Source organism: Stomoxys calcitrans, chromosome 4 (assembly GCF_963082655.1).
Source record: "Stomoxys calcitrans chromosome 4, idStoCalc2.1, whole genome shotgun sequence".
In the NCBI taxonomy this organism is placed as follows: Eukaryota; Metazoa; Arthropoda; class Insecta; order Diptera; family Muscidae; genus Stomoxys; species Stomoxys calcitrans.
This window is the reverse complement of record NC_081555.1, coordinates 132,647,329-132,674,901: the sequence shown is the minus strand read 5'-3', so window position 1 is coordinate 132,674,901 and position 27,573 is coordinate 132,647,329. Positions and strand designations below refer to the sequence as shown.

The following is a 27,573-nucleotide window of genomic DNA, read 5'->3' as shown; positions in this document are numbered from 1 at the left end:
GAGCCCCATATTGCTATGGTCGTAAATTTATCCCCTTTGGGGTATGTTTTTGGGGAGAGGCGGCCCCCATAACACTTGGACCCATATTTGGATATCAGATTCGAATGCTATACTAAAATACCTTTTTTATTTTTAGGGTTCTATATGAGAGCACACAAAATTTCGCTTAAATCGCACCACCCATCTCCGAGGTCTGGTGTTTCTGAAAATTAGGATAAGGGGGAGGGTCCGGCCCCCTTTCAGATATCAAAAAATGTAGTACCCTATTTTCACCACGGGATCATTATGCACCATCTGTGAAAATTTCAAGCAAATCGGTTCTGCCTTTTCCGAGTCTATAAGGAACACACAAACATACAAAGAAACAAACAAATTGATTTTTATATATAAGATTGTTATTCTTCGTTGGATCTCATATCAATATTTCGATGAGTTACAAACGCAATGATCTATATTGGAGTCTTATATAAATATATATATTAGTGATTGTCTTAAAATTCTAAGACGAGCTAGCCCGTCGGTCCACGCACTACTTTAGAAATCACGATAACAGTCGAACTGGCAAAACTAACCACTTGAAATTGTTCGCATATACCTATTGTTGTTGTATTGGGTTGCCCAAAAAGTAATTGCGGATTTTTCATATAGTCGGCGTTGACAAATTTTTTCACAGCTTGTGACTCTGTAATTGCATTCTTTCTTCTGTCAGTTATCAGCTGTTACTTTTAGCTTGCTTTAGAAAAAAAGTGTAAAAAAAGTTTATTTGATTAAAGTTCATTCTAAGTTTTATTAAAAATGCATTTACTTTCTTTTAAAAAATCCGCAATTACTTTTTGGGCAACCGAATATTTATGTTACGATTTTCGTGCAAAGCATGGAAACATACAATATAAACCTGTATAGCTTCCATATAAAACGGTCTCCTTATTTGACATCTCAATCACCAAAAAACCGTAATCTTTATGCAATCTGCACATCTGAATACCTACATGATTGATAGGCATTCTTGGTCGAACCGTGGATTTCTTGAGGGAGGCTATTGATACCCAAGAATCGAATTTCGCGGTATTTATCATCAAGTGGTGTCGAAAGATGGCAACATCTTTTGCGTGTACGGATTTTCAACGTACGGGCTCCGTGCAGTGCCAGTTCGTATGTTACTCGCCACATTTAGACGGGTGCGAACCTTTGCTATAACGCGGCAATGATAGGAAAGAATGAATGTTCGCTGCTTGTATTGATCGTACGCCCAACACGCTGGATAAGTGCCTTGCATCCATGACATCGTGATTAATTTGGTTATTTGGTTTCCTACTTCTTGATCCATGAACATGCCTTATAAATATCACGGTGTCGAAATCTGGTGCTGCTAATATCATTTTTTTTTTACCCTCCACCATAACACCTCGAAATATTACTCCAAGTCCTCATTAAGTATTTATTTTCTTGATCGTTATGACATTTGAAGTCGATCTAGCCATGTCCGTTCGTCTATCCGTCCGTCGAAAGCACGCTAACTTTCGAAGGAGTAAAACTAGGCCCTTGAATTTTGGCACAATTACTTCTTATCAGGCCACCGTAGCGCAGAAGTTAGCATGTCCGCCTATGACGCTGAACGCCTGCGTTCGAATCCTGGCGAGACCATCAGAAAAAATTTTCAGCGGTGGTTTTCCCCTCCTAATGCTGGCAACATTTGGGAAGTACTATGCCATGTAAAACTTCTCTCTAAAGAGGTGTCGCACTGCGGCACGCCGTTTGGACTCGACTATAAAAAGGAGGCCCCTTATCATTGAGCTTAAACTTGAATCGGACTGCACTCATTGATATGTGAGAAGTTTGCCCCTGTTCCTTAGTGGAATGTTCATGGGCAAAATTTGCAAATTAACTTCTTATCAGTTTAGGGTCGGTGGGGATTGTAAATGGGCCATATCGGTCCATGTTTTGATATAGCTGTCATATAAACCGATCCTGAATTTTAACTTCTTAAGCCACTAGAGGGCGCATTTCTCATCCGATTTAGCTGAAATTTTGCATGAGGTGTATCGTTATCGACTTACAACAACTGTGCTAAGTATAGTTAAAAATCTGTCCATATCCTGATATAGCTCCCGTATAAACCGATCTTGATTCATAACTTCTTCAGTCTCTAGAAAGCGCAATTTTTTTCCGATTTTTCTGAAATTATGCATGAAGTGTTTTGTTATGACTTCCTAATACTAAGCTAAGTATGTTTCAAATCGGTCTTTCACCTGATATAGCTGCCAAAGAAACCGATCTGGGATCTTGACTTCTTAGGCCTTTCGAGGGCGCATTTCTTATCCGATTTGACTGAGATGTTGCATGAAGTGTTTTGTTATGACTTCCAACTATTGTGTAAGTATGCTTTAAATCGGCCTATAACCGGATATAGCTGCTATATAAACCGATCTTGGATCTTGACTTCTTGATCCACTAGAGGATTAATTCTTATCCAATTTGGCCGAAATTTTGCATGGAGTGTTTTGTTATGTCTTACAAGAAATTTGCTTTGTATGGCGCAAATCGGTACATAACCCGATATAGCTGCCTTATAAACCGATCATGGGTCTTGACTTTTTCAGCCTCTAGAGTGCGCAATTCTTATTCGATTGGAATGAAATTTTGCACGACGTGTTTTGTTATGATATCCAACAACTGTGCTAAGTATGATTCAAATCGGTTTATAACCTGATATAGCTGCCATATAAACCGATCTTGGATCTTGACTTCTTAAGCCTCTAGAGTGCGCAATTCTTATCCGATTGGAATGAAATTCTGCACGACGTGTTTTATTATGATATCCAACAACTGCGCCTAGTATGGCTCAAATGGGTTCATAACCTGATATAGCTATCATAAAAACAGATCTTCGGACTTGACTTCTTGATCTTCTAGAGGGCGCAATTCCTATCAGATTTGGCTAATATTTTGCATGACGTATTTTATTCTTACTTTCAACAACTGTGTCAAATAAGGTTTAAATCGGTTCGTAACCAGATATAGCTGCCATATAAACCGATCTGGGATCTTGACTTCTTGAGCCTCTAGAGGTCGCAATTGTTATCCGATTTGCTTGAAATTTTGAACGACGGATCCTCTCATGACCATCAACATACGTGTTTATTATGGTCTGAATCGGTCTATAGCCTGATTCATCTCCCATATAAATCGATCTCTCTATTTTACTTCTTGAACCCCCAAAGGGCGCAATTCTTATCCGATTTGGCTGTAATTTTGCATGTGGTGTTTTGGTATTACTTTCTACAACTGTGCTAAGTATGGTTAAAATCGGTTTATAACCTGGTATAGCTGCCATATAAACCGATCTGGGATATTGACTTCTTCAGCCTCTAGAGTGCGCAATTCTTATTCGATTTGGCTGAAACTTTGTACAACGACTTCTCCCATGTCCTTCAACATACGTTTCGAATATGGTCTGAATCGATCTATAGCTTGATACAGCTCCCAAATAAACTGATCTCCCGATTTTGCTTCTTGAGCCCCTACAAGGCGCAATTTTTATCTGAATAGACTGAAATATTACACAATGACTTCTACAATGTTCAGCATTCATTTTATTTATAGTCCTATAATTTGTTTTGCCTAAAAACAGATACGGCGCAAAAAACTCGACAAATGCAATCGATGGTGAAGGGTATATAAGATTCGGCCCGGCCGAACTTAGCACTCTCTTACTTGTTCATGCTGCAGCGAAGTCTGATCTGCTCATATTCGGGAATGATTGGTGGCCTTTTAATCAAAAATTACTGGAGAACCTGTAATCGGTATATCGGTCAATATGGGCGCAATACCCAAATATTCTCCGATCTGGGCCATATTCAGCACAGATGTCGAAATGCTTAAAACGGGAACCAGTGCCAAATTTTAGCGTTATCGGGTAATAGGTACGTCTCTTATAGGCCCTACAACTTAAATCGGGAGATAGGTATATATTTCAGCTATATCGAAATATTGATGACGATACGGATGTTGAGGGACATAACACACCTTACTGTGCTAACTTTTAGCAACATCGGGCAATAAATGCGGCTTGAATGGGCCCATGACCATTAATCGTGAGATTGGTCTATATGCCAGCTATATGCAAATGAAGATTGATCTGAGTTATATTCGGCACGAAGCCTAGAGAAGTCTAATACAATCTTTTGTGCTAAATTTCAGCAAAATCGAGTAATTAACGCGCTTTTTGTGGGCCCAAGAACTTAAATCGGGACATGACAGCTATATCCGAATAAAGACCGATCTGAACTATTTTCGGTATGAATGTGGAGGGACTTAACTCACGGTGAAAACATTTCAACAAAAACGGGCAATAACTGCGGCTTGTATAGGCTCTAGACCCTAAAACGTCAGATCGGTCAAATAGGGGCCATATCAGGATATGGTCCATTGCAGCCCATCTTAAACCTAAACCTGCGTGTTCAAGAAAAATAAATCTGTCCAAAGTTTTAGCTTAATGTCTCTTTTTTTGTACCCAGACCATAGGATAGAGGGTATATGCATTTGGTCATTCTACGACAATTTAACGAGGTCCGTGTGTGGATCCGTCCTTGTGTCCGTCAGTTGTAATCACGCTATAGTCATTAAAAATTGAGATATGAAGTTTAAATTTTTCCCAGACTCGTATTTCTTTTATACACAGCTAAGTTCTTTAACGGCCAAATCGGGCTATATTTGGATATAGCTGCGATATAGACCGTAAAAGCCGCTTTATTTGCCCGTTTTGCTGCAATTTGAAACAGAAAGTTGTAAAATGACCTTTGCCGGCCTATATTTACATATACCTCCCATATAGACTGATATGCAGGTTTAGGGTCTCAAGGCCGTAAAAGACGCGTTTATTATCCGATTTGAATGAAATTAGAAACAGTGAGTTGCTTTAAACCTCCCGTCATCCGACACTAATATGGTTCAGATCGATCTTTTTTCAGATATGGCTGTCACATAGGCCGATCTGCCGATTAGGGGTCTTGAGTCCATAAAAGCTGCATTTATTACCCGATTTCGCTGAAGCTTGAAACAAGAAGTTGTTTTAAGCCTTCTGTCATCACACTTTAATATGGTCCACATCGGACAATATTTAGATATAGCTGCCATATAGACCGATTTGCCGATTAAGGGTCTTAAGCCTTTAAAATCCGCAATTATTGTCCGATTTCGCTGAAATTTTAAATAGAGAGTTGATTAAAGCCTCTCGACATCCGACTCAAATAAGGTTCATATTGATCTACATTCAGTTCTAGATACCATATAGACCGATCTGCCGATTTAGGGTCTGAAGTCCATAAAAGTTGCATTTACTACTCGATTTCGCAGAAATTTGAAACAGTAAATTGTTGTAAGCCTTTCGAGATCCGAATCAAATATCGTTCAGATCGGGCAATATTTAGATATAGCTGTCATATATTGATCTGCCGATTTGGGGCTTTAAGCTCATAAAGGCTTTAAGCTATGCAATTTCGCTGAAACTTGAAACAGTGAGTTGCTTTAAGCCTCCCGATATCCGACTCAAATATGGTACAAATCGGTCTTTTTCCGAAATAACTGCCATATAAACTGATTTGCTGATTAAGGGTCTTAAGCCAATAAAAGCTGCATTTATTATCGGATTTCGCTGAAATTTGACACCGTCATCACATCTAAATATGGTCCAGATCAATATAGCTGTCATAAGGCTGATCTGCGGATTTAAGGTTTTAAGTACATTAAAGCCGCAATTATTATCCGATTTCGCCGAAAATTGAAAAAGTGAGTTCATTAAAGTCTCCCGAGATCCGACTCGAATATGGTTTAAATCGGTCAATATTCTGTTATATCTGCCATACAGACCGATCTGCCGATTAAGGACAGATCGGAATGGCCGAATTGTACACTTGCAAAACCTCCGCTAGTACGTATGCTCCACGACTCCCCCAACCGAATTAAGGACCATAATCCAAACTCGATATGGTGAAGGTATCGATTTTGGATTATGGTCCTTAATTCGTATCAAAGTTAAGGGAGTTGGCTTTTACTATCCAAAGCCCCAATCCCATATGCGTTTTATGGGATTGCATATCTCATATCCTTTGTTGCGAGCCGGTTGCTCCGAGATCCGACACCCGCTTACAACCATTCCTGTCCTAAATGATGATGGTCATTGGCTATTTAAAATCGCCAATAACTTGTCTTGCGATTTCGAGTATCATAGACACTCAGTATTTAAGTTAAAAGCTGTGTCACTGATCCCTCACTGATACTGCAAATGCAAATTTTGGCCATCAACATTCCACTGAGGAACAGGGGCAAACTTCTCACTTATCAATGAGTGCAGTCCGATTCTTCAAGTTTAAGCTCAATGATAAGGGGCCTCCTTTTTATAGCCGAGTCCGAACGGCGTGCTGCAGTGCGACATCTCTTTGGAGAGAAGTTTGACATGACATAGTACCCCACAAATGTTGCCAACATTAGGAGGGGAAAACTACCGCTGAAAAGTTTTTCTGATGGTCTCGCCAGGATTCGAACCCATGCGTTCAGCATCATAGGCGGACATAATAACCTCTACGCTTCGGTGGCCTACTCTCCGATACTCTCCTATTAAAATCGCTGATTATTCGCGATTGCAGTTGGAAATACTCCGCATATCTACAAAGCATTACAGTATCCGCAAACTGTTGACACGCCCAGTAGCTATCAGCTGACCCGACTAACATCCACAATATATTCGAAGAGCCATCCTACTTTATTCAATGGACATTTAACAATTTCATAAGATTTGATGCCAAATTCATTTTTCACAAAATCAAAACCCATGTAAGAACTTACACACATTGAGAATTCTTTTTATACAAAACATAAATTTAATAAAAAAAAAAAATTAATAAAAACCCTAACAAAAGCCAAGACTTATTCATGGACAATGGCTTTTAGATGCCGGCCAAGAACAATGGCCCAGAATTAAATAAAAGAGGCTAATCTCAATTAGTGTAAGATCTTGTTTTTGTTGATTCTGAGATTTATGTCGGCACCATCACCGCCCTTCTTCTTGCACAGCGAACGCCATAAAAAAAGATTGACATACTATGGTGATCCAGCGTGTTTCACTTGCTCTTGGTATTGAACTCTTGAGGCGGACAAAGAACTAGCCAACAACATATTATTGAATGGGCCCTCCCATTCCATGAATTAGTGATGAATAACTGTTGGATGGATGGTCTTCTTGCCTTGATTTTCGCTTTTGTCTGAGTTTTGCGTTCAGGTTTTTGCCTCCTCTTCTGCTTCTTCTTGAAAAAAATTTAAGCATTTCCATGAAATTTCTCACATTAACACCATGCCCTGCCGCACCGCGTTACACTACGGCAATGCCTTCTTCCATTGATTTAATGTTTCCCGCCAAAGCGTTGCTTCTGATGGGTTTTTGGCTTACTTGGCACATAATTATGGCCTAAATCTTGACTGATGTTGGCCCACGAATTCATTCACATGTCACTTTGCTTTTCTCTGTCATGGTTAACCAACTGCTGGTGTTGTCTGTCCAGTGGCGATGCCCAGCCATTGGGAAAAATGAAAATCGAAAATCGTTTGGCCATAAAATTCCAAAGTCCATCAATGGAGGGTGACAAAAGCCATAACGATGAAAATGTGTTAGCATCCCATACGAAATGAAGCAATAAACTTAAACATGAAGTCGTAAAGAAGGCCACGTGCAGCAAAATATTGACGACTTAAATCAACAGTATTTCACTTTTTTTGATGAACACCGAAGTTGGGGTCGCGACCTTTCTTTGGAAAACACAGAGCCAAATAGAGAAATGGAATAAAATTGTCATCTGGTTGATACCTTATTTAGGCAATCGAAATAGCCGCAATGCAAATTGCCAAAAAATTTTCTATTAAAAACAGATTTTAGTGAAATGTTACAGGAAAATTGAATTTTTAACAAAGTAAAGGTTAGGCAAATTGGCAGTCTGCCATCAGACTCACTTAGACGTTTTCGTTTATTGTGATACCACAGGAAGAGAAGAAGGAAGATGACTTGTAGATCCTACCGTTGAGCAATCCATGTCGCTTGAAAAAGCCCAATAACTTGCCCAATGTTCACATCCGCTAAATCAGACAGGTTCTCAAAGAATTGAGAACCTAAAGTGGAGCTCCTTCTGACTGTTAGTGGGACACACACACACACACAAATAGTGTTCTATAGTCTCTTCTTCTTTGATGATCTCACAGCTTCTGCAAAAGTCGTTGCTGACAACCTTAAGCCTGTCAGCATGTTTTCTAATTAGACAGTAACCTGTCATGACGGACACAATGACTGAGACGTCTGTTTAAGCAAATGACGGCAAAGCGGTAGGCCTCTTCAAGTCTAAATTAGGCCACATAGTTTTGGAATGGTTTCTGCAAAAGTCGTTGCTGACAACCTTCAGCCGGTCAGCATCTTTTCTAATTAGACAGTGACCTATCATGACGGACACAATGACTGGGACGTCTGTTCTAGCAAATGACGGCAAAGCGGTAGGCCTCTTCAAGTCTAAATTAGGCCACATAGTTTTGGAATGGTGACCATTTATGATTCGTTGTCCTTCGGGCCTGGTCTTGAAAGCTTAGCTTACATGCCGCTAGAGCCATACCCACAGATACCAGTATCCCTGAAATGTGTAGGGCAGTTCCTAGTCTCGCAAGCTCGTTCGCTTTACAATTCCCTGGGATATCTCTGTGGCCCGGCACCCAGAACAGGTGAATTTTAAACTGTTCAGCCATCTCGTTGTGAGATGTGCGACAGTCGAGGGTGGTTTTAGTGTTCAGAAATACGTTCTTCAGGGATTTAATGGCTGCCTGGCTGTCTGAGAACATTTTCTGCCAATCGTCGTAATGACTTTATATTTTTCCCATTCCACCACTTTCTTAATTGCAAGGATCTCCGCTTGATAAACACTGCAGTGGCCGGATAATCTTTTCGATATGACCAGTTCTAGATCTTTAGAATACACCCCAAAGCCCACCTGGTCGTTTAGTTTGGAGCCATCCGTATAGAAGTCTATGTAACTTCTGTTGCCAGATATATAGTAGTTCCAATCGGTTCTATCAGAAATAATGGTACAGTACTTTTCATCAAAAAGCGGCTTAGGTTGGGCCTGGAGCATTGGATATTGCATTCAGGGATAACACAGTGTCCGTAGCCGCTACATGACCAATGAGACAACTCCCTTAACCTCATGGCAGTGGTCGTTGCAATTTGCCTAGCCACAATGTCCAGAGATGATGGTGTCATCCTCAGTGCGGCTGTGATGCACAGACAAGCCATCCCTTGGATCCGGTTAAGTAGTGAGCAATAGGTGGACTTTTAAAGCATCGTCCACCAGACCACAACACCATATAGCATTATAGATCTGATAATTGCAGTATATACACAATGCATGACGCTCGGTCTAAACCCCCAACTTTTGCCAATGGCTCTCTTGCAGGTGTATAGGGCAAGAGTTGCCTTTCTTGCCCTTTCCAAAATGTTGGATTTGAAGTTCAATTTTCTGTCCAGAAAAACATCCAGGTATTTTGCACTTTCTGTAAATGGAACACTCTCTCCTCCAAAGGAGGCAGGTTCCACTGTAGGCAACTTGTATCTCCTTCTGAAAAGAACTACATTTGTCTTGCACGGATTTATACCGAGACCACTTTCGGTAGCCCTCTTTGCTGTTGCACGTACAGCTTCCTGAAGTATATCTCTTAGAGTTCTGGGAAACTTTCCCCTTACCGCAATTGCCACGTCATACGCGACCTTTTTTTGTACACCTTTTTTCCTCCTTGAGGTGTTCCTTTGCTGACCCATCTTTGTAGATCTACAGATCCTACGGCTGCCGTTATCCGGTGATGTACATTAGATGTATATTAGAATCACTTCCTACAATGAGGCTCTTCTTCCCTACAGAAGCGGCTTCAACCAGCTTCTTAAGGTTTAAAGGCGACATCTCTGAATCGTGTGTCATACATAGGGAAGACAACCAGTAATGAGACTTATTTAGTTCAAATCTGGCTACTACTAAATCTTTAGTGCTTAGCTACGGAAGAAGAAAAAACACTTAGAGTACGCTTTGCAAAAATACATGCTCTGTGTCTCCCATTCCCCATACCATTGAGTAGTTTAAATCCCGGAATTCGTAGTCAATGAACCATTCCTCCACACACCCATGGTTCCTGGATAAGAACCACGTCAAATCCCCTTGCCATCAGGAGGACCTTTAGTACCGCCGAAGCGTCCTTACAATGGTGGACATTTTTCGGTAGAAACCGGACCATAGTCAGGATTTAGAACTTCTACCACTGTTGTGTTAGCCTCGTCTTCTGATTCCATCAGGAGTTCTTACTCACAAAATTTCTTAGATATTGCCATGATGACGCATCCAGAAGCAGGTGAGAAAGCTGTGGAACAAAGTATAGCGCAGAGGTTAGCATGACCGCCTATGACGCTAAACGCCTGGTTTCGAATCCTGGCGAGATCATCAGAAAAAAATTTCAGCGGTGGTTTTCCCCTCCTAATGCTGGCAACATTTGTGAGGTACTACGTCATGTAAAACTTCTCTCCAAAGAGGTATCGCACTGCGGCACGCCGTTCGGACTCGTCTATAAAAAGGACACTCCTTATCATTGAGCTTAAACTTGAATCGGACTGCACTCATTGATATGTGAGAGGTTTGCCCACGTTCCATAGTGGAATGTTCATGGGCAAAATTTGCATTTGCAAATTTAAATTTTGACAAAATTTTCTTTGAAAATCAATTTTTGAAAAAAAAGTGCATAAAAATTTAGATTTGACATATTTTTTTTGAAAACAAAATTTTTCTGAAATTGTCTATTCATAATAACCATGTTAAGTTCATCCGTGCTGAATCTTATTATACCCCACATTTGGGGTTTAATAAGATCTGACACATTTTTTTTATTACTTTTTCAAATACAAAAGGTTTTCCAAGAGGACTTGAAAACTTTGAACTTGAGAGTGACTTGACAGCTTTGAACTGTCACTGTCAATATATTCAGTAAACTCGTCGTTTTCCTTGTGGTAAACTACACGAACGAACAACCTTCGCAAATCTTAAAAATTTACTACCGAAATTCGGAGACGGTTTAATATCCACATGTGCTTCACGAATCACAAAACATAACTGTTTGGTGCGGTTCGCATGCCGGAGGCGTCATTGGTCTACACTTCTTCGTCGACGCTGCCAATCGTCACGTTACCGTGAACGTACAATGCTATCGTACGATGCTCACTGAGTAGTTTTGGCTTAAATTTGATGATATGGTCCTGGAAAGCGCATGAATTCATCAGGACTGTGCCACAAGCCACACAGCGCACGAACGTGTTATCTCAAACAAGTAAAAGCGTGCTAAGTTCGGCCGGGCCGAATCTTATATACCCTTCACCATGTATCGCATTTGTCGAGTTCTTTTCCCCGGCATCTCTTCTTAGGCAAAAAAAAGGATAAAAGAAAAGATTTGTTCTGCTATTAGAGCGATATCAAGATATGGTCCGGTTCGAACCACAATTAAATTATATGTCGGAGACCTGTGTAAAATGTCAGCCAATTCGAAAAAGAATTGCGCCCTTTGGGGTCTCTAGAAATAAAATAGAGAGATCGATTTATATGGGAGCTGTATCAGGCTATAGACCGATTCAGACCATAATAAACACCTATGTTTATGATCATGAGAGGATCCGTCGTACAAAATTTCAGCCAAATCGGATAAGAATTGCGCCCTCTAGAGTCTTAAGTCAAGATCCCATCTATATCAGTAAGAATAAAACACGTCAGGCAAAATTTCAGCCAAATCGGATAGTAATTCCGCCCTCTAGAGGCTCAAGAAGTGAAGACACCAGACCTGTTTATATGACAGCTATATCCGGTTATGAACCGATTTGAACCATACTTGCCACAGTTGTTGGATATCATTACAAAATACTTCGTGCCGAAATTCATTCAAATCGGATAAGAATTGCGCCCTCTAGAGGCTCAAGAAGTCAAGACCCAATATCGGTTTATATGACAGCTATATCCGGTTATTTACCGATTTGAACCATACTTGGCACAGTTGTTGAATATCATAACAAAACACGTCGTGCAAAATTTCATTACAATCGGATAAGAATTGCGCACTCTAGAGGCTTAAGAAGTCAAGACCCAAGATCGGTTTATATGACAGCTATATCAGGTTATGGACCGATTTGAACCATACTTGCCACAGTTGTTGGATATCATTACAAAATACTTCGTGCCAAAATTCATTTCAATCGGATAAGAATTGCGCGTCTAGAGGCTCAAGAAGTCAAGACCCAAGATCGGTTTATATGACAGCTATATCAAAACATGGACCGATATGGCCCATTTACAATACCAACCTACACTAATAAGAAGTATTTGTGCAAAATTTCAAGCGGCTAGCTTTACTACTTCAGAAGTTAGCGTGCTTTCGCCAGACAGACGAACGGACGGACAGACGGACGCACATGGCTAGATCGACATATAATGTCGCGACGACCAAGAATTTATATACTTTATGGGGTCTCAGACGAATGTTTCGAGTAGTTACAAACAGATGATGAATACCCCCATCCTATGGTGGAGGGTATAAAAATTGTCCAGTCGATTGGCTGCCTCCTTCATGCGATTTGACGCCTCTAGAATACTTTCTACTATTGGGTTGCCCAAAAAGTAATTGCGGATTTTTTAAAAGAAAGTAAATGCATTTTTAATAAAACTTTGAATGAACTTTAATCAAATATACTTTTTTTACACTTTTTTCTAAAGCAAGCTAAAAGTAACAGCTGATAACTGACAGAAGAAAGAATGCAATTACAGAGTCACAAGCTGTGAAAAAATTTGTCAACGCCGACTATATGAAAAATCCGCAATTACTTTTTGGGCAACCCAATACTTTAAATCAATAAGTCGACGACGTTGGGTTAGGAAGTCAAAATGCGAGTTTGGTTTATATAGCGGCCTATAAGATTCCGAACTTACAGCATGTTTGATATCTGAAGGAAAGCCAGATCCTCTCCCTTAACCTATTTATTAGACTATATTTTACAGATAAATTCATAAAATATAAAAATAAAAATCGAAGGGTTTCTAGACCATATTGCGAACCCCCTTAACCTTATTTTCAAAAAAAAAAAAAAAATGTGGATTATTCTTTCTTCTTTTGTTAGTACTGAAATATTTGTAAATTATTTGTTGAATATTTGTGAATCGCAAAATTTCCTAGAGCCATAGGTTTCTTTCATACCTACATTGCCTTTCCTTTCATTCTGATTTAGGCCATCATCCGGCTATAAATTTTTTCACAATATTACAACAACCATTATTGTATAGATGATCGATTTAATTAAATAGTGTATTTTTTGTGTTCGCAGTTTTGTTTGTATTGCGAAAGCAATAAAACCCAAATTCTATAACACAAAACCACAATAACCTCGAAAACATTTCAAATAGTGTGGAAATCGACGTTGAACCAACTGCCACTTCCGCCGCCATGTCCGTCTACCAAAAGCTAGCGAAGCCATAACGCGCCAAGGGTCGTAATATGACATAGACAATGTCGATGTAGATGATGATGATGATGATATTGTTGTGGGAAGAGCTCTAACAATTTGAAATACATGCCAATTTTATGTAAATTTAAACAAACAATGATTTGCAATACAAATTTTGGTTTTGTCTAGCACTGAAATGTGAGCTAGCTGCTGCACAAAGGGCAGAAACTGCATAGCGGATTGAGAACAACCATAAATGGCCAATAATATTCAGGGGATGATTGTGTAGATTTGAAATTCATTTGCGCTAGAGCAATGTTTTAATTGATATTCCATTGAAAGACATTGAAATTGCAAATTAATTAAGCGTTACAAATTTGATGGTTATTCCAAGGCAACGGATTCTTTTAGTGACTAATTTGAGTTGAAATGTTTATAATGTTAAGCTAAATTATTGCATACTTTTAGGTTTACATAAAAATTATCTATGTTAAATATTTATGAAGTAAAAGAAATGTTTAGATGTGGACTTTTAAAAAAACAATAGAAACATTTTCTTATTTTTTTTTCTTTTTTCTCTATAGACACTATTTCTAAGAAATTTTCTATGAAGACGAAATTTTTCCTAAGAATTTTCAATATTTCTAAGAAATTTTCCATCTGTTTGCGCTTTCTCTAATTATAATCTTCACCATAGGATGGGGGTATACTAATTTCGTTTTTCTGTTTGTAACTACTCGAAATACTCGTCTGAGACCCCATATATATATATATATGATTGTCGTGATATTTTATTTTGATCTAGCCATGTCCGTCCGTCCGTCTGTCGAAAGCACGCTATCTTTCGAAGGAATAAAGCTAGCCGCTTGAAATTTTGCACAAATACTTCTTATTAGTGTAGGTCGGTTGGGATTGTAAATGGGCCAAATCGGTCCATGTTTTGATATAGCTGCCATGGGCCTTGGGTCTTGACTTCTTGAGCCTCTAGAGGGCGCAATTCTTATCATATTGGAATGAAATTTTGCACGACGTGTTTTGTTATGCTATCCAACAACTGTGCCAAGTATAGTTTCAATCGGTTCATAACCTGATATAGCTGTCATATAAACCGATCTTAGGTCTTGACTTTAGAGCCTTTAGAGGGATCAATTCTCGTTCAATTTGACTGAAATTTTGCATGAGGAGTATTGTTATGACTTCCAACAACTGTGCTAAGTACGGCGCAAATCGGTATATAACCTGATATAGCTGCCATATAAACCGATCTAGGATCTTGACTTCTTGAGCCTCTAGAGGGCGCAATTCTCATCCGATTCGGAAGAAATTTTGTACAACGGCTTCTCTCGTGACCTTCAACATATGTGTTTAATATGGTCTAAATCGATCAATAGCTTAATACAGCTCCCATATAAAACGATCTCCGGATTTTGCTTTCTGAGCCCCAACAAGGCGTAATTCTTATTCAATATTCTTCATTTGCCTAAAAAGAGATACCGCGCATAGAACTCGACAAATGCGATCTATGGTGGAGGGTATATAAGATTCGGTCCGGCCGAACTTAGCACGCTCTTACTTGTTTTCCCTAAAATTTGACTATAGCGAAAATTTCTTACAAATTTTGTCTTTAGAAAAAGTTTTTTAGAAATTTTGTCTTAAGAGAAAATTTTTTAGAAATTTTGTCTTTAGAAATATTTATTCGAGAAAAATTCTTAGAAATTTTGTCTTAGCAGAAAATTTTTAGAAATTTTTTATAGAAAATTTTCTAGAAATTTTGCCTTTGAAGAAAATTGCTAAAAGTATTTGTCTTTAGAGAAAATTCTCGAAGTTTTGCCTTTATAGAAAATTTCCTAAATTACTTAAAGAGAAAAATTTCTTGAAAGTTTCTCTTAAGACAAAATTTCTAAGCTTTTTTCTATAAAACAAAATTTTTAAATTTTTTTTTATAGAGAAAATTTGTTAGAAATTTTCTCTCAAGACAAAATTTCTAAGAAATTTTCTCTGAAGACGAAATATTTCCCATGCATTTTCATAATTTCTAAGATATTTTCTTACAAATTACTATTTTCTCTAAAATTTGGCTATAGTGAAAATTTCTTAGAAATTTTGTCTTAAGAGAAAATTTTTTGGAAATTTTGTCTTTGGAGAAAAATTCTTAGAAATTTTATCTTAGAAAGTTCCTAGAAATTTTGTCTTTGTAGGAAATTTCTAGAAATTTTGTCGTTACCGAAAATTTCTAGAAGTTTTGTCTTAAGTGAAATTTCTAAAAATTTTGTTCTCTAGAAAAATTTCTCCAAATTTTGCCTTTACAGGAAATTTCTTAGAAATTTAGTCTTAAGAGAAAATTTCTTAAAAATTTTGTCTTTAGAGAAATTTTTGAAAAAGTTTTGTCTTAAGAAAAAATTTCGTAAAAATGTCTTAGAGCTTAATTTCTTAAGAAAAAATTTCTTAAAATTCATTGACGGCCAGAGAACCCTCTTTGTAGTGGACTAGGTCGTTAAAAGCAATTACTATATCTGTGGGATGAAGGAACCCAAATGTCGAATAAAGAAACCCAATTTGTGGTCTGTTAGTGCGCCAACTTTTTAAAATAGTTGCACAATCGGATCCGCTTCTGTGCGCCTTGTTTTAGTGTATAAGAAAAAAAGATGGCCCACTGAGCTTGTTCTTTACTTTACTGGATATAAGATTCATGCTCTACTCTACTCGATATAAAATGTGTACTCTATTCCTAAATACCTTTCATTTAAGTCCTATATTGAGCTGATCGTTCTATGTAACCGTTTGGCCGGGTTTTCGGGTGGTGAGGTCCTCTCAGATACCTCACCTCAAATTTGCTTAACAAATTCGCGTTTTTTTAATACAATAATGATCTAAATTAAAACTCGCTTAAATCGCCCCACCCATCTCCAAGATCTGACGTTTTCAAATATGAGGAAAGGGAGAGAGTCATTTACTGAAAGTGATTGTGGTCATACATTCGCTTTTTGGGGGTTTTGAGATTGGGGAGGTCCCGAGAACACCCTGATCCAAATTCTTATACCAGATTCATACTTTACTTCCAATTACCTTGCATTTGATACCGATCGATATCGATAAATATGTAAGTTTTGTGATGTCATTTTGGGGGTGGAGCGACCATACGGGTCTTGGTGTTAAATTTTTCTTATTAATTTGTACTCTACTCTTAAATACCTTTCACTTGATACCCATATTGTCGCAATCGGCAAACATGTCCTTTTGAATGGGTCTTTGGGTGGGGCGTCCCTCCAGGTTATTTGATCCCAAAATTTTATACCAATTTTGTGTTTCTGGGTTACCATAAGGCGGCTTAAATCGGTGCACTCATCTCCGAGATCTGGCCTTTATGAACATAGTGGAAAGGGGGAGAGTCCGTTCCCCCTTTGGATATCAAAAAATTAAGTACCTTATTTTCACGGGGCGTCGAGTGCTACCATCTGTAGACATTTTATGAACATTTATTTAGCCTTTTTGAGTCTATACGGAACATACAATTAAACTTACAAAGAAAGCGCAGCAATTTCGTTTTTATGTAATGGGGGTATTCTAGTCTAGTCAATGCGTTTGTAACACTTCGAAATATTCGTCTAACACCATATAAAGTATATATATTCTTGATTATCTCGACGCTCTGAGCCAATCTAGCCATGTCCGTCCATCCGTCTATAGAAATCTTCTGTCGCTTGAAGTTTTGCACAGATACTTAATATTGATGTAGGTCGTTGGGGATTGCAAATGGGCCATATGGGTCAGATTTGGATATAGCTCCCATATAAACCGATCTCCCGATTTGACTTCTGGAACTCCTGGAAGCCGCAATTTTCCGATTTGGCTAACATTTTGCTTGCGGTGTTCTGTTATGACTCCCAACAACTGTGGGAGTCATAACAGACTCCCAAATCGGTCAATCGGTAACCTGATATAGCCCCCATATAAATCGATCTGCCGATTTGAATTCTTGAGCCCTTACAAGCCGCAATTTTTGTTTTGATTTCTAACAGATCAGCCTAGTTTTGCACAGATACTTAATACTGATGTAGGTCGTTGGGGATTGCAAATGGGCCATATGGGTCAGATTTGGATATAGCTCCCATATAAACCGATCTCCCGATTTGACTTCTGGAACCCCTGGAAGCCGCAATTTTCCGATTTGGCTAACATTTTGCTTGCGGTGTTCTGTTACGACTTCCAATAGTTGAGCCAAGTACGGTCCAAATCAGTTTATACCTGATATAGCTTCCATGTAAAGCGGTCTCTCGATCATCCTCGATCGGTTCTTAGAAGATTTAATTTTTAGTGGGTTTCCAAGATTCGGCCAGGCCGGACTTAGCACGCTTTTACTTGTTACATAGTAGATTTTCTTCGGGGTTTCAACTAGTTATACGCACCACCGAAGGATGGGGGTACATTCATTCTGTTTGCAACACATCTAACTATCCATTTCCGACCCTATAAGGTATATATATTCTTGATCAGCTTAAAAACTTAAGACGATCTAGCCATATCCGTCCGTCTGTCTGTTGAAATCACGCTACAGTAAAAATAGAGATATTGAGCTGAATCTCTGCACAGATTATTTTTTGTCCATAAGCAGGTTAAGTTCGGAGATGGGCTATATCCGACTATATCTTGATATAGCCTCCCATATAGACCGATCGGATAAAAAATGTGGCCCATAAAAGTCACATTTATTATCCGATTTTGCTGAAATTTGGGACAATGAGTTGTGTTAGGCCCTTCGCCATCCTTCTTTATTTTGGCTCAGATCGGTCCAGATTTGGATATAGCTGCCATATAGACCGATCTCTCGATTTTAAGTTTTGGACCCGTAAGTGGCGCATTTATTGTCCAATATCGTCGACATTTGGGATAGTGAGTTAAGTTAAGCCCTTCGACATACTTCTGCAATACGGAACAGATCGGTCCAGATTTGGATATAGCTGTCATATAGACCGATCTCTTGATTTAAGGGTTTTGGTCCATAAAAGGCGCATTTATTGTCCGATTTCGCCGAAATTAAGGGCAGTGAGTTGAGTTAAGCCCTTCAACATTGTTCTTAAATTTGGCTCAGATCGGTCCAGATTTGCATATAGCTGCCATGTAGACCGATTTCTTGATATAAGGTTTTGGACCCATAGAAGGCGCATTTATTGTCCAGTTTCGACGAAATTTGGGACAGTGAGTTACATTAGGCTCTTCGACAACTTTCTTCAATTTGGCCCAGATTGGTTCAGATCTTTCGACCCATATAGACCGATCTTTCGATATAAGGTTTTGGGCCCATAAAAGGTGCATTTATTCGACATTTGACAACTTTCTGCATTCTTCGACAACTTTCTGCAATTTGGTCCAGATCGGTTCCGATTTGGATATAGCTACCACATAGACCGGTCTCTCGGTTTAAAGTCTTGGCCCCATAAAAGGCACATTTATAATCCGATTTCGCCGAAATTGGACACAGTGACTTATGTTAGGCTCTTCCACTTCCGTGCCCTTTATTACCTTTTAGTTTTTAGAGCCCACAACAAACCGATTACTGGCTTAGGTGTAGTTCTATAGTGGCATGGGGCAGATTTATATCTGCACACATTTTTTTTTAACCAAACTTAACCTAATAACCACGGCAATAACATCTGAAAAAATTTTCAGCTGTGGTTTTCTGCGAACTTATGTTGGCAATATTTTGTGTGGTATCTAGTCAAGAAAAATCTACTCTACGAAGTGGTATCGCAAGGAGCACGCCGTTTCAAATCGGACTGCATTCATTGACTTGGAAGAAGTATCCCCCGTTTCTTTAAGGAATGTTTATGGGAAGGTTTACTATCAACAGATTTTCCAATGCAAGCTAACTAAATGACATCTGACCAAGCACGTTTCAAATCTCAAGGAAAAGGACTAAGATTCATTAGAAGTGATTGAAATATTAGCGGCCTCAGTTTCAGACTCTTTACCGTTGAGGCTGGTTAATCAAAGAACGACCTTTGCAATATATTTCCATTCAGTTTAGAAGATGTTGCTTAATTTTGCACATAACTTAAAATGTCTGTATTTCCTTTGTAAATGTGAAAAATTTCACAATGAAAGAAGAAAGCAAAAACTTTTTATTATTGACTCACCATTTTATATTTTATGTTCATCCTAATGCCATTTGGCCTTTTTTTCAATGTATTTTTAATTATCCATGTCCTTTTTTTGGATAATCTTCAAAAAAAAAACATCTTTTCCAAATGGTACATAATTCAATTTCAGACATATTTTACAAAACTTACTACTTGATCAAAATGTTTGCCTAACGAGATTTTCATCTCCCCTCTATGCAAAAAGGGAACACGACATTCAGTAACTCCCTTAAAAATCATTAGTTACGCCCCAAGGCCTTCGCCATAAACGTCTTCATCACCTACTTTACGAAGACCACCACCAACACCATCATTACCAACATCATCATTAAGTGCAGAAAGTCAAATTAAATGGCTCTGAAAAATAAGTTTCACTTTAGCATTAATAATTTCCGAGAGCACAATGAAAAATTTTCGTCAAAAATCTTTTTAAAGAATATGATTGATGGATTAATAACATTAACACAGTTCCCGAAAATATTAATATTGACACAAAACTTAAGCTGCTTGTGTCGGCTAAGACAGTCAGCCATGTCCAGGGAAGGACTTTTATGAAAGAAATTTCTTGAGTCATTTATGTGGGACGTCAAGTTGTTTGTTGCCATTTTGGTTGTTTCGTTCGTATGCCGAGAACTTAATTAGATTTTACTGCCATCAAATATTGACAAACGGTCATAAGGAGCCTAAAGGAGGTTCGCTTGAATGACAACCGGAAAGTAATGAAATTATAGCTGTAATTATTAACGCTGATGCTTGAAATGGAAGCGTTTTTTTTTGGTATGCTGTTATGCTACTTTAAAAGTTCGGTATTGTAACATCGGGCATCCATTTGTCGGGGGGCAATGGGATAAATCATATACATATATGTCCTTTATATACAATTGGAGAAATTGGAGAAATGTCGGTTTGTGAGTTTGTACCGTAGTATAGACTCAAAAACGGCTAAACCGATTACCTTGAAATATTCCCAGATTGTGTAGGTTGGTCTGAAAGGAAACATAGGCTTTATAATTTTTTGATATCGAAAGGGGGGAGGACTCTCCCCCTTACCCCAAAAATACTACCCAAACATAAAAGTGTCCCGGTGGGGACGATATGGGACCCAAATGAAGGATATTCAGGAGTAGGGTACGAATTTCACATTAAAAATTGGGTTTAAGTAACTAGGGGGGCCGCCCCAACCCCAAAACCCCCTAAAATAGGTTTGTTTGGACCATAATGACATTATAGGACTACAATGTATAAAAGGTATTCGGGAGCAGATTGCGAATATGGTCAGTAAGGAGAAATAGGGTTTATAATTAGTTGATTTCGGAAGGGGGCGGACCCTCCCCCGTTACCCAAAAACCCATCCAAAATCAAAATTGGACCGATCGGGACAATATGGATATCAAATAAAAGGTATTGAAGAGTAAGATACGAATTTGGTATTAAGAATTGAGTCCAAGTGCCCAGGAAGTTGCCCTAACCCCAAAACTTCTAAAAGCAGACAAATTGATCGTCCATATTAATATGGGGCTTAAAAGGAAAGGTATTTAGGAGTGATTACGAATCTGCCATACAAAATCAAATCGAAGTGTAGGGGGTCACCCTACTTCCCAAAAACGCCCCCAAATGGGCATATGACCATCATGTCTATATGAGACTCGGTTTGTTTGTTCCATAGAATAAAAAAAGGAAATATAGGTTATATAGGTTTTTAGATACCGGATGGTGGCTCATCCTCCCCCAGCAGCAGCTCGTTACTTCGTATAAGGTCTTTGTAGAAGGCGACGTATTAGTAAAGTGCGACATTCTGGAGTATCGTTTAATGGCGAATGAGACCCATAGCAGATTGTTGAAAGCCTGTATGAACTGGCAATCATGTACGCGATGTCAGTTGATACACCCAGTGACTCTGGGCCCAAAAGTCATACCGTTCAAGTTCTCACTAATAGCAAAAAGGATTTGCATACGTGCAACTTGTTGAAATACTGGACATTGTAGAAGGGACGGCCAGTGCGTAGTGGTTGGCGAGATGGTAAATCTGTACAAGTATGCAGAACTGGAAAAACTTTCGACCAAAGGAGGAAGAAGGAACTGTTGTTCTTTAATAATATACCGGATACAGGGCGATGATCCACATGGTTGCGAACATGGGAATTCCGGATAATTACTACTGCGATAAACTGTGAAGAATAGGAGACTTAGCCTGAGCCCCTTCAAATCTGCACGGGCACATGGTTTCCATCTGAGGAGGGTGGGGTTTCTCCAAACTGGGCGATCTTGCAAATGTGTCGCTAAGATGACACCTCTGAGATGTGACAAAAGACGGGTTAGTTTCGACAGAAGACGTCATGAGATCCCACATTCGGTGTTGTATATACGGCAGTCTTAAGCCCGTATCAGGCGCATTTATTGTCCGATTTCGATCAAATTAGAAACAGTGAGTTCCGCTGAGACCGATCTGCTGATTTAGGGTCTTAAGCCCATAAAAGTCTCAACTATTATCCGATTTCGCTGAACTTTTAAATAGTGAGGTGATATCCGATATCCGACTCAAATATGGTTTAGACCGATCTATATTCAGATATAGCTGCCATATAGAGCGATCTGCCGATTAAGGGTCTTGAGCGCATTTATAACCCGATTTCGCTGAAACTTGAAACGGTGAGTTGTTTTGAGCCTTTCGTTATCACGCCTAAATATGGTCCAGGTCGGATAATATTTAGATACAGCTGCCATATAAACCTATCTCCTGATTGAGGGTCTTAAGCCCATAAAAGCCGCTGAAATTTAGAACATTGAGTTGGACTAGGCCTCCCGACATCCAACTCAAATATGGTTCAGATCGGACAATACTTAGATATAGCTGCCATATAGACCGATGAGCTAATCGGGAGTCTTACGCCCATAAAAGCTTCAATCATTATTCGATTTTGCTGAAATTTATAACAGTCAGTTGGACTAGGCTTTCCGACATCCAACTGAGAAATGGTTTAGATCGGAAAATATTTAGATATAGCTGCCAAAGAGACCGGTCTGCCGATTTAGGGTCTTGGACCCATAAAAGCGGCAAATTTTATTCGATTTCGCTGAAATTTAGAACAGTGAGTTGGATTAGACCTCCTGATATCCTACTACAATATGGTTCAGATTGGACAATATTTTGTTATAGCTGCCGTATGGACCGATCTGTCGACTTAGGGTCTTAAGCCCATAAAAGTGGTAATTATTATTTGATTTCGCTGAAATTTAGAACAGTGAGTTAGACTAGGCCTCCCGTCATCCGACTTGAATATGGTTCATATCGGTCTATATTCATATCAAGCTGCCATATAGGCCGATCAACCGATTAAGGTTCTTAAGACCATAAAAGCTGCATTTACTACCCGATTTCGCCGGAATTGGACACTGTGACTTCTATAAAGCCTCTCGTCGTTCGACCAGCATATGGTCCAGATGGAACTTCATTTAGGTATAGCTGCCATATAGACCGATCTTCTAATTTAGGATTTTAATCCCATAAAAAGCGTATTCGTTACCAGATTTTGCTGAAAATCTTTGTTGTATGCGAGTTCGCATCCCACAAAAAGCGTAGTCGTTACCAGATTTTGCTGAAAATCTGTGTTTTTAGTTAATCGGCACGGCCGAACATAATACGTGTTTACTTGTTTTAACTTTAAGTTTTTAGTGGCCTATAAGAAGATCACAATAAATGCCTTATCTGAAACCTCGTGTGGACCAAAGGTTCTAAATATGAACCAAGGTCCTATGTATGTAACAAAGGGCTTAAACAAGGACCAAAGTCCCTAAATATGTACCTGAGGCCCCAAATACAAGCCAAAGGCCCTTAATACTAAATAAAGGTGTTCTAAGAATATTCGTCCATCAATCTAACAAACATCCCTATAAGAGCTATGCCCTTTTTTGGTTTCGCAACCATTTTTCTTTTGTTTTTCAACCTATTTCACCCTATGAAGTGTAGCGTCTTAATAAGTCTGCTATTCCCTATTGTCGTTTCATCATTCTCATCCATGACCAACTGCTTTTCAATGGTCGAAGACAAACAGGACCAAGCATCAATAAGGAATGAAACCAAATAGGCTAAGCGAACACTTATTAAGCTTTGAAATTTTTGTTCTCTCCTAGGATTGATAAATTCCATAATTCATTACGTTGGTAGACTTGATTGACTAAGTTGGCTGGCTGGCTGGCTTGTTGGCTGACTCAATGCCTAGATGGATGACTATTATGAGTCATTTTGAAGATTGCAATTTCAATGAGTTGGAGTGAACCTACCTACCATCCTTCTATCTATTCAATGAGCCAAGCAACCAGCCAACAAACCAACCTTAATTAATGTACACGCGCTCCAAACCCAAAGCCAGAACCAACTTAAAAACCCCAAACACAAAAGTTAATTTATTGTTATGCTGCCATTGTGCCATTCCACCAGCGAATGCGACTTTTAACCAAATAGAGTCCAAATAGAAGGGGGGTACCTTTTCATCTGTTTGTTGCTGAGTGTTGATGATGTCTGCAAAAAGCATTTTACTCTGCCTTGCAGCAATCAATAAAATCTTAGTTAATACTAAACAAAAGACAATTTAATGCACCGAGAATTGCATGAAATCAAAGCCAAAGATTCACTAAGCTCCAAACGTAAACGTTTAGATTGGCCAAATGATTTTTTTTGTAGATAGGCACAGTGCAAAGATTCATAGACAAAAATCTACAAATAAAATTTTAAACTTTTCTAAGGGAAATGGGGTGCTATACGAGTACAGTTTAAAAATTTTGATCGATCACTTCCTTTCTACTCAAAACCCTGGAAAATATTGTGGATACTGTGGATACATGATAAAGAGTAGAACATCAAGCGAATTGCCCAGACGTAAGCAGCATGCCTATGTCAAGCGGAACTCTGGTTGTGACCGACCTGGAAAGTGTTGTCAAAAAAAAGAATCCGTCGATTTCAAGACGTACACCGTGGCGAGCTGCTTTCAACACGTCTGCTAAATTTTTTGATATCCAAAGGGGGGACGGACCCTCCCCTTAACCCCAATTTTCAAAAACGCCAGATCTCGGAGATGGTTGGACCGATTTAAGCCAAATTTTGTAAACCACATTACGGTACCTCAAAAACACGAAATTGGTATAAAATTTTTGGGTCTAATAACCTGGTGGGACGCCCTATCCCAAAACCCACCCGAACGGACATTTTTACCGATTGAGACAATATGGGTATCAAACGAAAGGTATTTAAGAATAGAGTACGAACTTGATATAAAAATTTCACACTAAGTGCCGGGGGGTCTCCCACGCCCAAAATCACTCCCCAACAGAACACTTTGGGCAATATGGATTTCAAATGAAAGTTTACAGACTAGATTATATACAATATATACAAACTAAGCTTAATAACTATGAATTCAGCAAAATAATAATCTTTTTCTTTAAAGAATATTTGTTTTCGCACAGATCTATATTATTGTAAAATTTATTAAATTCAACACATAAACGCCTAAATGGGTCATTGTTCGCAAAATTCGTACGATAGTATTCAACATGAAGAAGATTAAAATTTCGTGAAGGTCTCAGCGGCACGTTCAAGTAGATGTGGTCCAACAGAAACTCCGACTTCAAGTTTCCGTTTAGTATATTTAACGTGAAATTCAGATTCAGCATTGAACGCCGACTTTCCAACGAAGGCAATTTGGTCAAATTTAATCTTTCTTTATAAGATGGTAAAGTATTAAATGTCCAGTTACGTCTACGTAAGCAGAATAACACGAACTGTTTTTGCACAGACTCAATTGAATTGCAGTGGATTTTATAATTTGGGCACCATAATATAGAACCATACTCCAGTATCGGTCGAACAAGGGATGTGTATAGATTTCTTGTGACGATTGGATCAACAAACTCTTTGCTCCAACGCTTAACAAATCCTAAAGAACCTTAGGCTTTATTGATCGTCAAAGATATATGTGATCTATAGTTTAACCTTTGATCTAACAAGAAGCCAAGATCCATGATTGATTCCACAGTTTCTAGGGGCGAACCGTTTATAGAGTAAATTGTTGTTAGATGATTTAATCTGTAAAACGATATATGTTTACATTTTTTTATGTTCAATTCCATTAGATTCAGTTGACACCAATCGTATAATCGGTCAAGGTCGGATTGTAGTTTCAGTTGATCTGTGTCATTTTGAATGGTTTTGAAAAGTTTAACATCGTCTGCATACATAAGTACTCGAGAGAAAGTGGCAGTGGATGGTAGATCATTAATAAATAATGAAAACAAAATAGGCCCAAGATGACTACCTTGTGGGACTCCAGATAAAACATCAATAGTTTTAGAAACAGAATCATTAAATTTTACAGTTTGAGTGCGATTAGACAGGTAATTTGATATCCATGCTAGCAACGAGTCTGAAAACCCCAGGAGGTCTAGCTTGTGTAATAGAAGACTATGATTTACCTTATCAAAAGCCTTGCTAAAATCAGTATATATAACGTCAGTTTGTAAACGATTTCTAAATCCTTCGTTTACAATTGTAGTTAATTCCAAAACATTTGTTTCAGTTGAGTACGATTTACGAAATCCATGCTGATATCGTGATAACAGTGAAGAAACTTGATGAGACTGTGAGTCAGTGATGATTTTTTCAAGAAGTTTCGGAATAGCGCTAAGCTTTGCGATTCCTCTGTAGTTGGTGACTTCAGATTTACATCCACTTTTAAACAGGGGTATAATGAAAGAATTTTTCCATAATGGAGGGAAATATTGTTTCCGTAAAGATTCATTAAACAATATTGAGAGAACACCGGACAGGGAATTTGCGCAGTGCTTAAGAATATTGCTAGGGATACCAACTGGACCTGGATTGTAGGAACATTTCATATTCCTCAAATAATGCTGTACAGTACCAGATGTTGTTACTGGAACAGATATCGTGCTATTTCCGTAGAAGCTTTGGGAGGGCTCATTAGTTTTATTATATGTTTTCCGGGAATAAGTAGTGGCAAAGAAGTCTGCAAACATATTGCTGATGGAAAGGTCATCATCCGCTTCGATGGCTCCAAATTTCAAAACTTTTGGAAAAGTATTCGACCGACGTTTAGAGTTTACAAATTTATAAAAAGACTTAAGGTTTACTTGTAGTTGACTTTTTATATTCGACAAATAAGTGTTGTATGAGATCTTATTGCAGATGTTATATTCAGAACGAACAACAGAGTATTTGGAAAAGTCCATCGCAGTACCAGTTTTCTTATACTTTTTATATAGTTTATTTTTTCTATTCTTCAAATTGCGCAGTTTGTTATTATTCCAAGGTGGCCAATTACCAATGAAATTACATTTAACAGGAACGGATTTCTGGATACAACCCTTAAGAATATCATAAAATATAACAATCGACTCATCCAAATCATTTAATGGAAGTGATTCTTGCCAATCAACTTCGGATATAAGAGTATTAAGTTTTCGGTAATCAGTTTTCGAAAAAGCATAAATACTATCAATATCAGACAATCGTGTTTTGCGAAGGAAAGAGGTAGAAAGGTTGACATCAACGTGAATAGTAGGATGAAATACATCCTCTGGACTAGTAATAGCGTTTGTTCTTTGTAGCGAAGTTTGCATAGGTTCAGTGGTAAATAGTAAATCCAACATCTTATCATTAGCGTTGAAGATTCTATTAATTTGGCATAAACCAGTATTCAAAATTGTTTCAATAAATTCCACAACATGACCATTTTTTGTGACGGGTAATAAATAGTTTGTATCAGTATTTTCCTTCCAGTGAATAGATGGTAAATTGAAATCTCCAGTTAAAATTAGTGAGTCCATTGGTTTAGAAAGACTTAGCACAGATTGGATAGCAGCTAAGTGTGCTTT

General features: G+C 38.5%; 2 protein-coding genes across 2 annotated transcripts in view; one reads left to right on the top strand and one right to left on the bottom strand.

Annotated features, from left to right (window-relative positions):
- LOC131997027 (uncharacterized) overlaps positions 1-27,573 on the top strand; it is a 341,371-nt gene that overhangs the window by 170,142 nt on the left and 143,656 nt on the right. The gene's annotated exons all lie outside the window — the stretch shown is intronic.
- Positions 13,554-27,525, bottom strand: LOC131997028 (uncharacterized). Its single transcript, XM_059367276.1, has 2 exons — positions 26,152-27,525; positions 13,554-13,655 (listed from the first exon to the last, which is right to left on the bottom strand). Exons 1-2 carry the CDS (start codon positions 27,523-27,525, stop codon positions 13,554-13,556), a joined length of 1,476 nt encoding a protein of 491 aa, XP_059223259.1.

Coding starts and splice junctions, on each gene's coding strand:
- LOC131997028 (XM_059367276.1), bottom strand. CDS start 27,525: ATGGACTCACTAATTTTAACTGGAGATTTCAATTTACCATCTATTCAC. Junction 13,656..26,151: donor TTAGCAAGGCTTTTGATAAG/GTAAATCATAGT, acceptor TCAAATTGTTAG/AGCTCTTCCCACAACAATAT.